The sequence below is a fragment of the Pelophylax lessonae genome, assembly GCF_965119305.1.
Source record: "Pelophylax lessonae genome assembly, chromosome: 2".
Classification (NCBI taxonomy): Eukaryota; Metazoa; Chordata; class Amphibia; order Anura; family Ranidae; genus Pelophylax; species Pelophylax lessonae.
The window spans coordinates 479325-493407 of NC_138769.1; the positions used below are offsets into that span (position 1 = coordinate 479325).

The following is a 14083-nucleotide window of genomic DNA, read 5'->3' on the forward strand; positions in this document are numbered from 1 at the left end:
CCTAGATGTGTGAGCAGAGAGCCCGGGAACACCCCTCCTAGATCAGTGCGAGCAGAGAGCCCGGGGACACCCCTCCTAGATGAGTGGGAGAAGAGAATCCAGGGACACCCCTCCTAGATGAGTGGGAGCAGAGAATCCAGGGACACCCCTCCTAGATGTGTGAGCAGAGAGCCCGGGAACACCCCTCCTAGATCAGTGCGAGCAGAGAGCCCGGGGACACCCCTCCTAGATGAGTGGGAGAAGAGAATCCAGGGACACCCCTCCTAGATGAGTGGGAGCAGAGAATCCAGGGACACCCCTCCTAGATGTGTGAGCAGAGAGCCCGGGAACACCCCTCCTAGATCAGTGCGAGCAGAGAGCCCGGGGACACCCCTCCTAGATGAGTGGGAGCAGAGAATCCAGGGACACCCCTCCTAGATGAGTGGGAGCAGAGAATCCAGGGACACCCTCCTCCTCATCACTGAACTACAAAACATTTTCCTGCAAGGTCAGCTAGCCTCCATTCCTCTATCAGCTCTGACAGACAGAAGTAATCATACCCTGAGCTGATGCCCAGAGCTCAGACAGACCGAAGTAATCATACCCTGATCTTACCCCTGTAGCTTAGACAGATAGAAGTAATCACACCCTGGTTTGACCCACGTAGCTTAGACAGACAGAAGTACTAATCACACCCTGCTCTGACCCCGTAGCTTAGACAGACAGAAGTAATCACACCATGATGTGGCCCCCGGAGCTTAGACAGAAGTAATCACACCGAGCTGATGCCCAGAGCTCAGACAGACAGAAGTAATCACACCCTGATCTGACCCCCAGAGCTCAGAAAGAAGTAATCACACCCTGAGCTGATTCCCGGAGCTCAGACAGACATAGGTAATCACACCCTGATCTGACCCCCGGAGCTCAGACAGACAGAAGTCATCACACCCTGAGCTGATCCCCGGAGTTTAGAAAGAAGTAATCACACCCTGAGCTGATCCCCAGGGCTCAGACAGACAGACAGACAGAAGTCATCACACCCTGATCTGAAACCCCCGGAGCTCAGACAGACAGAAGTCATCACACCCTGAGCTGACCCCCAGAGCTCAGACAGAAGTCATCACACCCTGAGCTGATCCCCGGAGTTTAGAAAGAAGTAATCACACCCTGATCTGAAACCCCCGGAGCTCAGACAGACAGAAGTCATCACACCCTGAGCTGATCCCCGGAGCTCAGAAAGAAGTAATCACACCCTGATCTGACCCCCGGAGCTCAGACAGACCGACAGAAGTAATCACACCCTGATCTGAAACCCCCGGAGCTCAGACAGACAGAAGTAATCACACCCTGATCTGAAACCCCCGGAGCTCAGACAGACAGAAGTAATCACACCCTGATCTGACCCCCGGAGCTCAGACAAGACAGACAGAAGTAATCACACCCTGATCTGACCCCCGGAGCTCAGACAGACAGAAGTAATCACACCCTGATCTGACCCCCGGAGCTCAGACAGACAGAAGTAATCACACCCTGATCTGACCCCCGGAGCTCAGACAGACAGACAGAAGTAATCACACCCTGATCTGACCCCCGGAGCTCAGACAAGACAGACAGAAGTAATCACACCCTGATCTGACCCCCGGAGCTCAGACAGACAGACAGACAGACAGACAGACAGAAGTAATCACACCCTGAGCTGATCCCCGGGGCTCAGACAGACATAGGTAATCACACCCTGATCTGAAACCCCTGGAGCTCAGACAGACAGAAGTAATCATACCCTGAGCTGATCCTCGGGGCTCAGACAGAAGTAATCACACCACTTACCTTGCACTTTGGACATTTCTCTTTCAGCTTCCGTGCCAGACCTGTAATTGTTCCTCCAGTCCCAGCCCCCACCACCACCATGTCCAGCTGTCCTGGGGAGGAAAGACAGACTGTCAGTGCCGGAAATGTACTACCGAACATCATTATGACAAACCCAACCTGGATAGAGGCTTTTGGAGGGGACTAGAGTGGCATTTTGCCTACTATGGGCCCTGGCTTTTGAGGAAACACTATTTTTTGGGAGGTGTGTGCTGGGGGGGGGCCCAGGGGGGGGGCCCATGAAGTGGTCTTGGGTCTCGTTTATGGGTTACGCATGTCTCTCCCATTGTGTGCATTCCCATAGTTAATTGAGTCACCTATTATTTCTGTCTGTTGGCTAACTTGGAGGATCCTCTATGATGGGATTAGCCTTGTGTCTTGTCAGCTGTACCTCGTTATCTAACCATTGATTGATGTTTTGGGTAATAATTTGGTTTTGTTGTTCATGTGGTGACTGGCCTACTTTTGAAGTGTTAAAAAAAAAAAAAAAATGGGATTTTTGACTTCCTGTAAAATCCATTTCTCTGATGTTCATTGTCGGGACACAGCTCCTGATCTTCATAACCATTGGGTTATACTGCCCCTTACAGGAGTAGGACACTAGGCAGGAAAAAGTCAGGCTACGCCTATGGGCGGTCCCAGGGGGTATACTCCCACTCCCTGCTATAGGCACTCAGTTTTGTTACAAGCAGTGTCAGAAGAATTATAACTCCACAGGAGGGGCGGGTGCTGTGTCCGTCAATGATCAGAGAAATGGGTTTTACGGTAAGTCAAGAATCCCATTTTCTCTTTCGTTCATTGACGGACACAGCTCCTCATCTTCATAACTATTGGGACGTCCAAAGCAGTGTTAACCATGAGGGGAGGGAACGGCAAAAAAAAATCCCAAGGCTAAACAGTAGCCAACCAGGCAAAAGGAGCTCAGCCAAAACAATTGGAGCCCACCTGAAAAACAATACACCCTCAAAGAGGATCAGGTCCTTTAAGCAGCAGCCTGCAAAACCTTGCGGCAAAAAGAAGAACCTGCAGATGCCAACACATCCACTTTATAAAAACCTTGTGAATGTGTGCACCAACGACCAGGTGGCCACCTAGCAAACCTGCGTCACTGACACCTGATGACCAAGAAAGCACTTAGTGCCCTAGTAGAGTGCGCCTCAACAGGGAAAGGAGGAACCTGACCCTTGATGGAATAGACCTGAATCACTGTCTGTTTGATCCATCTGGAAATAGCCGCAAAGGAAGCGGACAACTCTTTACGAGGCCCATTGATAAGCACAAAAAAGGGAGTCTGACTTCCCGAAAGACTCCATAGCTGCCAGGTACATCCTAACTGCCTAGACCACATCCAGGGAATGCAAAGCAATTTCCTTCAGATGATTCACAATGTCTTCATTCAAATGAAAATCAGAGAAAACCTTTGAAAGGGACGACGGACAGAGGCGAAGAACCACCTTATCTCTGAATCACCAGGTAAGATGGACAGGATAATGCCACCAGTTCCGACACCCTGCACGTAGAGGTGATAGCCACCAAAAAGGCCACCTTCTGGGACAGTGTAAGCAGGGAAATCTCCCAAAGATTCTCAAAAGGGAGGCTTCTGGAGGGTCGAAAGCATCAAATTGAGGTCCCAAGGCGTCAACGGAGACAGCACTGGAGGAACCATATGTCAGACACCCTAAAGAAAGAGTATGTGGCCAAAGATAGTTGGAAGAAGACCGCCAAAGCCGACACCTGCCCTTGATTCAAGGCCAATTTCTGTTCAACCCCCCGTTGAAGTAAGGTTGAGATCCGAGCCAACGAGAAGGAGCGAGGATGAACTCCAAAAGACACCACGCAATGTACGCCTTCCACGTACGATGGTAGATCTTCATAGAAGTAGATTTCCTAGCTTTGAACAGTGTAGGAATCACCAATTTAGATAAACCTCTATCCTTCAGCACCTGGCATTCAACAGCCAAGCCGTCAAAACCAGCAACTGAGAGGAAGCTTCCAAGAAACGTCGGTGACCAGCCACACCAGAGCGGCGTACCAAGCCCGACAGGGCCAGTCCGGAGCGCCTAATGACCGAAATCCCTTCTGCCTCGATCCTGCGTAGAAGTCTTGGCAGAAGCTTGAGGGGAGGGGAAGGCATAAATCAGACGATCCTCACAGTGCCACCAGCACGCCTGTGGTGCCCCCAGAGGATCCCTTGACTGAGCCACAAATCTCTGCACCTTTCTGTTGAGCCGAGATGCCAACAGATCCGCCTCGGGGATGCCCCACCGGAGACACAACTGATGAAACCCCTCCGGATGAAGACACACTCCCCTTGTTCCAACGCCTGCCGACTGAGGTAATTCGCCTGCCAGTTTTCCACCCCAGGAATGTGTACGGAGAAGAGGGCTGGAACAAAGCGTTCTGCCCTACCTCCAGAGCCCCCAGGACACTTTGTGCCCCCTTGGTGAGTGACATAAGCCACGGCCCTGGCATTGTCAGATTAAATGTGCACTGGACAACCCTGAATCTGATCAGAGCTCCAAGACATTGATCGGTAGTCTGGACTCTTCCAGCGTCCAGATCCCCTGAGCAGAATGCATGCCGAGGACGCCTTCCCGCCCGGACAGGCTGGCATGCGTGGTTATCTCTGCCCAATACAAGGGGAGGAAGGATTTGCCCAGCCAAAGAACAAAGCCACCATATCAGGGACTCCTTCGTTCCCAGACTCAGCCGGATCTGATTGTCCAGAGACTGCGGAGTCTTGTGCCATTTGGCCAGAATCTCCCTTTGCAGGGACCTCGTATGGAACTGTGCAAACTGAACCACCTCGAAAGTAGACACCATCAGGCCCAGCACCTGCATGAATGTCCGGAGGGATGACCATCTGCTGGACAGTAAGAGACGAAATGCAGCCTGCAATTTCGGGAGTTTGTCCAGAGGAAGGAGCACTCTGACAAAGGCTGAGTCCAGACTCAGGCCCAAATAATCCAGCTTTGTGGACGGAACTAGAGCAGACTTCAGAAAATTCAGAATCCAGCCGAACTCCCTCAGAGTTGGTATTGTGATCTCCAGGTTTTCCACCAGAGCAGTAGGAGACTCTGCTTGCAGAAGGAGATCATCCAAGTAGCCCAGTACTGCAATCCCCCCTTGGTGTAGCAAGGCTAGCACCGGGGCTATTACTTTTGTGAAGACACGAGGAGCGGAGGTGAGACCAAAGGGTAATGCCACTAACTGATAATGCTCCTCTCCCACGGCAAAGCAGAGAAGCGCTGCTGACTGGCAGATATTGGAATGTATAGATGGGGGGATTTTCTTGCCTCTATCGACATCAAAGGATGCCTGACACAAAGATGCCAGCACTGTGCCAATGGACTCCATTCTGAATTTCTTCACCCGCACAAAGCAGTTAAGTGCCTTGAGGTCCAGAATTAGACACACCTTGCCTTCCTTCCTGGGAACTGTAAACAGGTTCGAGTAAAAACCCTGAAAACGTTCTGAAGTCAGAACCGGGACAATCACCCCTTGAAGCAACAGGTTTTGTAGCACCCCAAACAGACCCTGTAAGCGGCCCGGGGACAGGCGCAAGTTGGAAGGAAAGAATCTTGCCGGGGGACAAGAGGGAAACTATGTTGTAGCGGGACCGAATGACTTTGTGGACCCACTTGTCTTGTACCGGGGAGGTCCATGGGTCTGCAAACCAGCAAAGATGTCTCCCCACCCCCCCCCACCCGAAATGGGTGAGGGCGCACCTTCAAGTTGAAGGAGCCTTATCCATGGGTCTGGAGAAACTCGCTCTCGGCTTGCCAGACCAGGTTCACTTTGATCCTCGAGAAAAGGCCCCAAAAGGCTTCAAGCCCTTGTCAGTCGACCCTGAGGTTCCTTGCCCTTAGAAGCCTGTGGAAGAAAGGTACTCTTACCTCCTGTGAGACCTTTTATGATGTCATCCAGGGTAGCTCCAAACAGGTGATTTCTTTGAAAGGAAAGATTAGTCAATGCCTTTTTCAAAGTCATGTCCGCAGACCAGCATTTGAGCCAAAAAAGACACCGAAGGACCACTGCCGAAACAGAAAGCTGCGCCACTAGGGGAGCCGCATCCAAAGAGGCATCACAGATAAACAGCAGCCTCTGGACCAGCTGGTCCGCAAGCTCAGCAAAGGCAGGGGCAGCCGTTCTCCCTCCAGGTCATGGTGTAAAAGCTTAGCCCACTCGGTCAGAGTTTGTGACACCAGGGCAATGGTGAATACCGGCCTCAGTGCTGAACCAGCCAGAGTGTACATATTGCGGGCCACAGCCTCCGCCTTCCTGTCAGCCAGAACCTTAAAGTCCGGGGACTCTTCAACTGGAATCATGGTTGCCTTGCCACCCAGCAGAAACCAGGCACCGCAGCCACTAGGATAATCTGAACTCCACGTGCGGTGACCAGGAAGTGAAAGGATCCAGGAGTCAGCACCAGGGGATGAGGAGGGGCTCCAACCTCTGAAATCGCCGCTCACAGGGCTCCACTGTCATGGCCGCCATTATGGGCAATGGCAAACCACCGCAAAATAGCCGCCGGACTACACAAACATGATGGCCGTGAAAAGAAACACACAGGCTACAGCAAAATGGCGGCACCACGAGGCGTTGCAGGGAGCCAGGAGGGAACCCAGGCCTCAAAGACAAACTAAGGCAGGACAGGGGGGCCCTGGCAGGAGCCCCCACCAGGTACAACCCCCCCCCTGCACAGTCAATTGCCCGGTTGCCAGCGGCGCACCCCCCTGGTCCCCCATCGCCAGCATAGAGGCCTGCCCCCGCCCCAGGAGATGGACCAGACCACCCAGACAGCTGCAACATATGTGGAGGGGGGGGGGTAGGAAAAGAGACAGATGGGAAAGGGGAGGGGAGCCCGGGGGTCCGACTGTCCCAAAGAGGGACCCACGTCCACCCCAAAACACTCCAAGGGGGGGGGGGGGTAGGGGGGACTGTCGGTCAGGAGGAACGCTGCGACTCGGGCCAAGATCTGGTCATATGCAACCTCGTGAGGCGTTTAACTCGCAGGCCAGCCCCCGTCCGGTGGGGCTATGTCGCGGCTGACCTAGAACGGAGCTGAGGTCTGCGCGCAGGCGCTGGCCAGACTGAGGTGACTACCGGATCTAGATTATCCAACCCATTGCTCAGTCCGGCAGTTGATTGTAAATCTCACAGAAAAAATCCAGGAGGAAAAAATTCTATCTAAAAAGAAAAAAAAAAAATGTGCCAGGACCAGAGATCCCAGCAAGGCACTAGGTCCTTACTCCTGACTAGGCAGTAGGACTATAGCAGAGAGAGGAAGTATACCCCCTGGGACTGCCCATAGGCGTAGCCAGACTTTTTTTCTGCCTACTCCTGTAGGGGGCAGTATAACCCAATGGTTATGAAGATCTGAAGCTGTGTCCGTCAATGAAGGAAAGAGAAACCTGTATTTCTGTTCAATAAACAGTCATTTCCTTGGTTCTCTCCCCACATCTCGTCTGTGTATGATGATTGGGGTAACAGGGCTGATAGTGGCTCTCGGTTTGGAGAGGAGGAGGTACTGTTTGGTGGAAGGAAGCACCTAAGCGGGGTGCCAAAGCACCCTCACCCGTCACAATCATACTGGGAAGGAAGCAGTGCTGGTTCAGTAATCTGTGTGACAGACCTAACCAGGACAGGACTAGGGACAAGCCTCTTACCCACTGACTATGGACCCTGGCTTTTGGTGGAAAACTGCTCTTTGGGGGGGGGGGGGGTGTATGCCGGGGGGGGGTTCCGTGGTGTGGTCTTGTTTCCGATTTAAGTTCATGTCTCCCCAAAACACACAGACTCTGCCGGCCAGTCTGACCTGGAATGAGACCCGAGTGTCCAGGTGACTAATTGTTTGATCAACTTAAAGCTGAGTTCCACCCAAAAGTGGAACTTCCGCTTTAAATAGTCCTAACCCCCTGACATGCCACATTTGGCATGTCATTTTTTGGGGGGGGGGGGGGGGGGGGGGGGGAGCGGGTACCTAGTTTTGACATGTACCCGCTCCCACTTCCGCTCGGAGCGCCGCAGCGCCCTGAGCGGAAGTTCTCCTCTCTCCCTCCCTGCAATCTTCTGGGACAAAATGCGCAGTGCGTACCCAGCTGTGAAGCCGCAAACTGTCACAGCCGGGTGCCCATATCAGTGATGCCGGCGCCGCGGAGCAGAGAGGGAGAAGACGGCGTATCGCTGGACCGTGGGACAGGTGAGTGTGCGGTTAGGCTGGAACTCCGCTTTATTGTTTCTAGTATATGTTGGCTAATTTGACTAAACTCTTAAGGATCCTCTATGATTAGATCAGCCATGAGTCAGCTGTACCTCGTTATCTAACCATTGTGTGATGTTTTGGGTGAATATTCGGGTCATTGTTCATGTAGTGACTGACATACTTGTCAAGTGTATAAAAGTCTGTTTCTTGTTCAATAAAGAGTTCCAGTTTTGCTGCTGAGCGAGTCCCGCCTAGTTCTTGGTTGCAATATGTGGCTATAATATCTGATATCTATGTTCAGACTGGAGGAAGCCGTATACTGACAGACACACTATCAATGGAGTGTGGGATGGTTCGATCACAATCTGTGATGGTGCATGTCTGGTCAGATGCTGGGTCACAGGCTGAGGTTGGGGGTGTCACCTGAGACCCCCCCCCAATGTATCACATGATCTATATACACTATATTACCAAAAGTATTGGGACGCATCTCTATATACACTATATTACCAAAAGTATTGGGACGCCTCTCTATATATACACTATATTACCAAAAGTATTGGGACGCCTCTCTATATACACTATTTTACCATAAGTATTGGGACACCTGCCTTTACACACACATGAACTTTGATGGCATCACAGTCTTAGTCCGTAGGGTTCAACATTGAGTTGGCCCACCCTTTGCAGCTATACCAGCTTCAACTCTTCTGGGAAGGCGGTCCACAAGGTTTAGGAGGGTCTATGGGAATGTTTCATCATTCTTCCAGAATCGCATTTGTGAGGTCATGCACTGATGTTGGATGAGAAGGCCTGGCTTGCAGTCTGTGCTCCAATTCATCCAAAAGGTGTTCTATCAGGTTGAGGTCAGGACTCTGTGCAGTCAAGTTCCTCCACCCCAAACTCACTCATCCATGTCTTTATGGACCTTGCTTTGTGCATTGGTGCGCAGTCATGTTGGAACAGGGAGGGGCCATCCACAAACTCCTCCCAAAAGTTGGGAGCATGAAATTGTCCAAAATGTCTTGGTATGCTGACACCTTAAAAGAGTTCCCTTCACTGGAACTAAGGGGCCAACCCCAACCCCTGAAAAGCACCCCCACACCATAATCCCCCCTTCACCAAATGATTTGAACCAGTGCACAAAGCAAGGTCCATAAAAACATGGATGAGCAAGTTTGGTGTGGAGGAACTTGACTGCACAGAGTCCTGACCTCAACCTGATAGAACACCTTTAGGATGAATTAGAGCGCAGACTGCAAGCCAGGCATCACCATCCAACTCCTAAACCTTGTGGACGGCCTTCCCAGAAGAGTTGAAGCTGTTATAGCTGCAAAGGGTGGGCCATCTCAATATTGAACCCTACAGACTAAGACTGGGATGTCATTAAAGTTCATGTGTGTGTAAAGGCAGGCGTCCCAATACTTTTGGTAATATAGTGTATGTCACAGGCTGCGTGTGCTACGTGTCCCCTCTGCCGGTCCTCGCGGTGTATATATAGCTCGTTGTGTGTACTGAGTGGTTAATCATTGAAGGTTTTCTATGAGATCAGCATCCCTGACCAGGTGAATGGACTCCCAGCAGATGTTCCGGCTACTCTATGGAGCCACCGTGACCATTCACAAAGTATGGGAGAACCACCACACATGGTGCCATCACATGAGACAGGACAGGGACCCCTCTGCTGTCCCCCTATTTTCTATCACTTCTGTCATTTTATATTCAGGAGTACGGACACAACTCTCTGGACAGAACGAAAAAGGATCCCCAGAGTCTCCTCACCCATTACCCCCAGAGTCTCCTCACCCATTACACAATAAGAACTGGTATAATCTGCGGACTACCAACCATCACACTGGGTCAGGATTTCCTCTGCGGTGGTGTCGTAGTGAGCGAGAGGATTGCTGGCATTCCGGTACTGAGAGAGAAAGAGAATAAAAGTCAATTGTAGATGCATGGTGGAGATACACCCCCTCTGGAAAACCCAACTCCCCCTCACCAAACTGCGACCCATAGTGCCCCTAATATTGGACTCCCAAGCCCAATACAACCCCTTGACAGGTGCCAAACACAACTGTGCCCTTCTGTTATCCCCAACGTTGGATCTTAAAGCCTCAACTCCACTTCTTGTTCGTACTATCCAAACTTAGGTTCCTCTGCCAGGGACCCAACACCACCACCTTCCTGTGCCCCACACCATCCCCAATATCAGAGCTATACCCTCCTCAGATGTCCAACACCACCGCCTCCCTTCCTGTGCCCCATACCATCCCCAAAATCAGACCTATACCCTCCTCAGATGGCCAACAACACCGCCTCCCTGCCTGTGCCCCATACCATCCCCAATATCAGACCTATACCCTCCTCAGATGGCTAACACCACCCCAAATATCAGAGCTATACCCTCCACAGATGGCAAACACCACCACCTTCCTGTGCCCCACACCATCCCAATCTCAGGGTTATACCCTCCACAGATGGCCAACACCACCACCTTCCTGTGCCCCACACCATCCCCAATATCAGAGCTATACCCTCCTCAGATGGCCAACACCATCCCCAATATCAGAGCTATACCCTCCTCAGATAGCCAACGTCACCGCCTCCCTTCCTGTGCCCCATACCATCCCCAATATCAGACCTATACCCTCCATAGATGGCTAACACCACCCCAAATATCAGAGCTATACCCTCCTCAGATGGCCAACACCACCACCTTCCTGTGCCCCATACCATCCCCATCTCAGGGTTATACCCTCCACAGATGGCCAACACCGCCACCTTCCTGTGCCCCACACCATCCCCAATATCAGAGCTCAGCTGGCCAACGCCACCCCAAATATCAGAGCTATACCCTCCTCAGATGGCCAACACCACCACCTTCCTACTCCCCATAATACAGGGCCCAATAATATTACTATTCCCTTACTAGGTGCCCACCATGGCCACCTTCCCATGTCCTGTACCATCCCCTATACCAGAGTTATACCCGCCATGCCAATTTCTGCCACCTTCCTACTCCCCATAATACAGGGCCCAATAATCTTACTATTCCCTTACTAGGTGCCCACCTTCCCATGTCCTGTACCATCTCTTATACCAGAGTTACACCCGCCATGCCCATTACTACACATGCGGCCAGTGATGAGGGTGGGCATTCTGACCTATGTCCCCCACCTTGTGTCTCGTCCCCCCCCCCCCACATACCTGATCCAAGATGTGAGAGTTGGGGATCTCATTCTTCAGCCTCCAGGCCACTCCCACGTGGGATTCGGGGGAATCAAAGCGGGCGTTGGTAGGAGTGCGGACAATCTCCGCTCCGAGAGCGCGAAGAACATCAACCTGCCAGAGAGAGATTTCCATTTATACGGTACAGACCTGATGGGGGTCATGAGGTCAGGAAAGGGGGGCCTCCAAATATATGACCCCCCCCCTTATTTGTGGAGGGAGAAGAATTAGACGAGTCCATGATAAGTGCCAATAATGTGCAGATTACGGCTCATCTCTGTCTCCAAATCAGAGGACCATCTGTGGCCTCCAACCTCACTGCTTCCCTGCATCCCCTTCCCTTCCCTGCATCCCCTTCCCTGCACCCCCTTCCCCCCAAGCTACAGCGTGTTCCTCCAACCTCACCGTCCTCCGCAGTCTTCTGACCTCATATAAGTCCTCTTCCATGTGAGCTGCACCCGGCTTCCCCCCCTCTTCCCTTCACCCTCATCCCCCCTCACGTCCCTGCCCTCCCTTCCCCCTCACTTCCCTGCCCTCCCTTCCCCCTCAATTCCCTGGCCTGCACCCTGCTTCCCCCCTCACTTCCCTGCACCATTACTTCCCTTCACCCCCCCACACTTCTCTGCCCTGCACCTCCTTCCACCCCCCCCCCCCATTTCTCTGCCCTGCACCCCCGAGCTACAGCGTGTTCCTGCAACCTCACCGTCCTCCACAGAGTCTTCTGACCTCATACAAGTCCTCTTCCATGTGAGCTGCACCCGGCTTCCCCCTCTCTTCCCTTCAACCCCTTCCCTTCACCCTCTTCCCCCCTCACGTCCCTGCCCTCCCTTCCCCCTCATTTCCCTGCCCTGCACCTTGCTTCCCCCCTCAATTCCCTGCCCTGCACCCTGCTTCCCCCCTCACTTCCCTGCCCTGCACCCTGCTTCCCCCCTCACTTCCCTGCCCTGCACCCTGCTTCCCCCCTCACTTCCCTGCACCATTACTTCCCTTCCCTGCACCCCCCCCCCACTTATCTGCCCTGCAACCCCTTCTACCCCCAACTTCTTTGCCCTGCACCCCGAGCTACAGCGTGTTCCTGCAACCTCACCGTCCTCCACAGAGTCTTCTGGCCTCATACAGGTCCCTCTTCTATGTCAGCTGCACCCGGCTTCCCCCTCTCTTCCCTTCCCTTCACCCTCTTCCCCCCTCACTTCCCTGCACCCTGCTTCCCCCTCTCTTCCCTTCCCTGCAACCCCATAACTTCTCATTTACTTCCCTTCCCTGCACCCCCGCCCACACTGCCCTGCAACCCCCTTCCACCCCCAACTTCTCTGCCCTACACCTCCTTCCACCCGCCCCCCCCACCCACTTCTCTGCCCTGCACCCCCAACTTCTCTGCCTTGCACCCCCTTCAAACCACCCACTTCTCTGCCCTGCAATTCTCCCCCCCCCGCTTCTCTGTCCTGCACCCCTGAGCTACAGCGTGTTCCTCCAACCTCACCGTCCTCCACAGAGTCTTCTGGCCTCATACAGGTCCTCTTCCACGTCAGCTGCACCCGGCTTCCCCCTCTCTTCCCTTTACCCTCTTCCCCCCCACACGTCCCTTCTCTGCCCTTCACTTCCCTTTCCTGCACCCCCCACTTCTCTGCCCTGCACCCCTTTCCAGCCCCCCACGTCTCTGCCCTGCGATTCTTCCCCCCCCCGCTTCTCTGCCCTTCACCCCTGAGCTACAGCGTGTTCCTCCAACCTCACCGTCCTCCACAGTCTTCTGGCCTCATACAGGTCCTCTTCCATGTCAGCTGCACCCCCTTCCCCCTCACTTCCGTTTACCCCCTTCCCCCCCACACTTCCCTTCTCTGCACCCCCTTCCCCCCACCCTACTTCCCCCCTCACTGCCCTTTCATGCACCCCCTCCCTTCCCTACACCCCCCTCCCTTCCCTGTACCCCCTTCCTCCCTCCACTTCCATGCCCCCATCTCCCCCTGCCCAGCACCCCCTTCCCCCCACACTTCCTTACACCCCCTCCCTTCTCTCCCCTGCACCCCCAAAACTTTCAGTCAATTGGTCATCATCATCCATCGCAATATTGAATCACGGGGGAGGGGATTAGATTTGTGAAATGCGGGAACTCTGTGTGGTGATCCGTCACTAATCCCGGCAGGAATGAGAGTGAGGGGCCCCGCTACGGATGTGGCCCCGGGGCTCCGTGTGCGATTCCCATCCCCCATTATACAAACATCCCAGCAGGACGCAGAGCACTGGGAATCAGCAGAGAATACACCCTCCCCCAAAACAAACTGCCAAGTCATCAGTCACCTCTCCTCACCCAACACAGCCCCCCGAATCATTAGTCACCTCTCCTCCCCCAACACAGCCCCCGAGTCATTAGTCACCTCTCCTCACCCAACACGGCCCCCCGAGTCATCAGTCACCTCTCCTCCCCAACACAGCCCCCCCCCCCCCGGAGTCATCAGTCACCTCTCCTCACCCAACACGGCCCCCTGAGTCATCAGTCACCTCTCCTCCCCATAATCCCCCCCCCCAGTCATCAGTCACCTCTCCTCCCCAACACAGCCCCCCCGAGTCATCAGTCACCTCTCCTCCCCATAATTCCCCCCCCCCCCCCCCGAGTCATCAGTCACCTCTCCTCCCCAACACAGCCCCCCCCCCCGAGTGATCAGTCACCTCTCCTCCCCAACACAGCCCCCCCCCCCCCCCCGAGTCATCCCTCACCTCTCCTCCCCCAACACGGCCCCCCCGAGTCATCCCTCACCTCTCCTCCCCAACAGAGCCCCCCGAGTCATCAGTCACCTCTCCTCCCCATAA

The 14083-nt window shown here is 53.6% G+C and overlaps 1 protein-coding gene across 6 annotated transcripts in view; it reads right to left on the reverse strand.

Moving 5' to 3' along the window:
* Window positions 1-14083, reverse strand: part of CBS (cystathionine beta-synthase) — a 69726-nt gene that overhangs the window by 31264 nt on the left and 24379 nt on the right. For all 6 annotated transcript variants that reach the window (XM_082247281.1, XM_082247279.1, XM_082247283.1 and 3 more), the window contains exons 6-8: window positions 11258-11392; window positions 9899-9968; window positions 1807-1898 (exon numbers count right to left, since the gene is read on the reverse strand). In XM_082247281.1, coding sequence (XP_082103407.1) covers window positions 1807-1898; window positions 9899-9968; window positions 11258-11392 — 297 coding nt within the window. The remainder of the gene's footprint in view (window positions 1-1806; window positions 1899-9898; window positions 9969-11257; window positions 11393-14083) is intronic.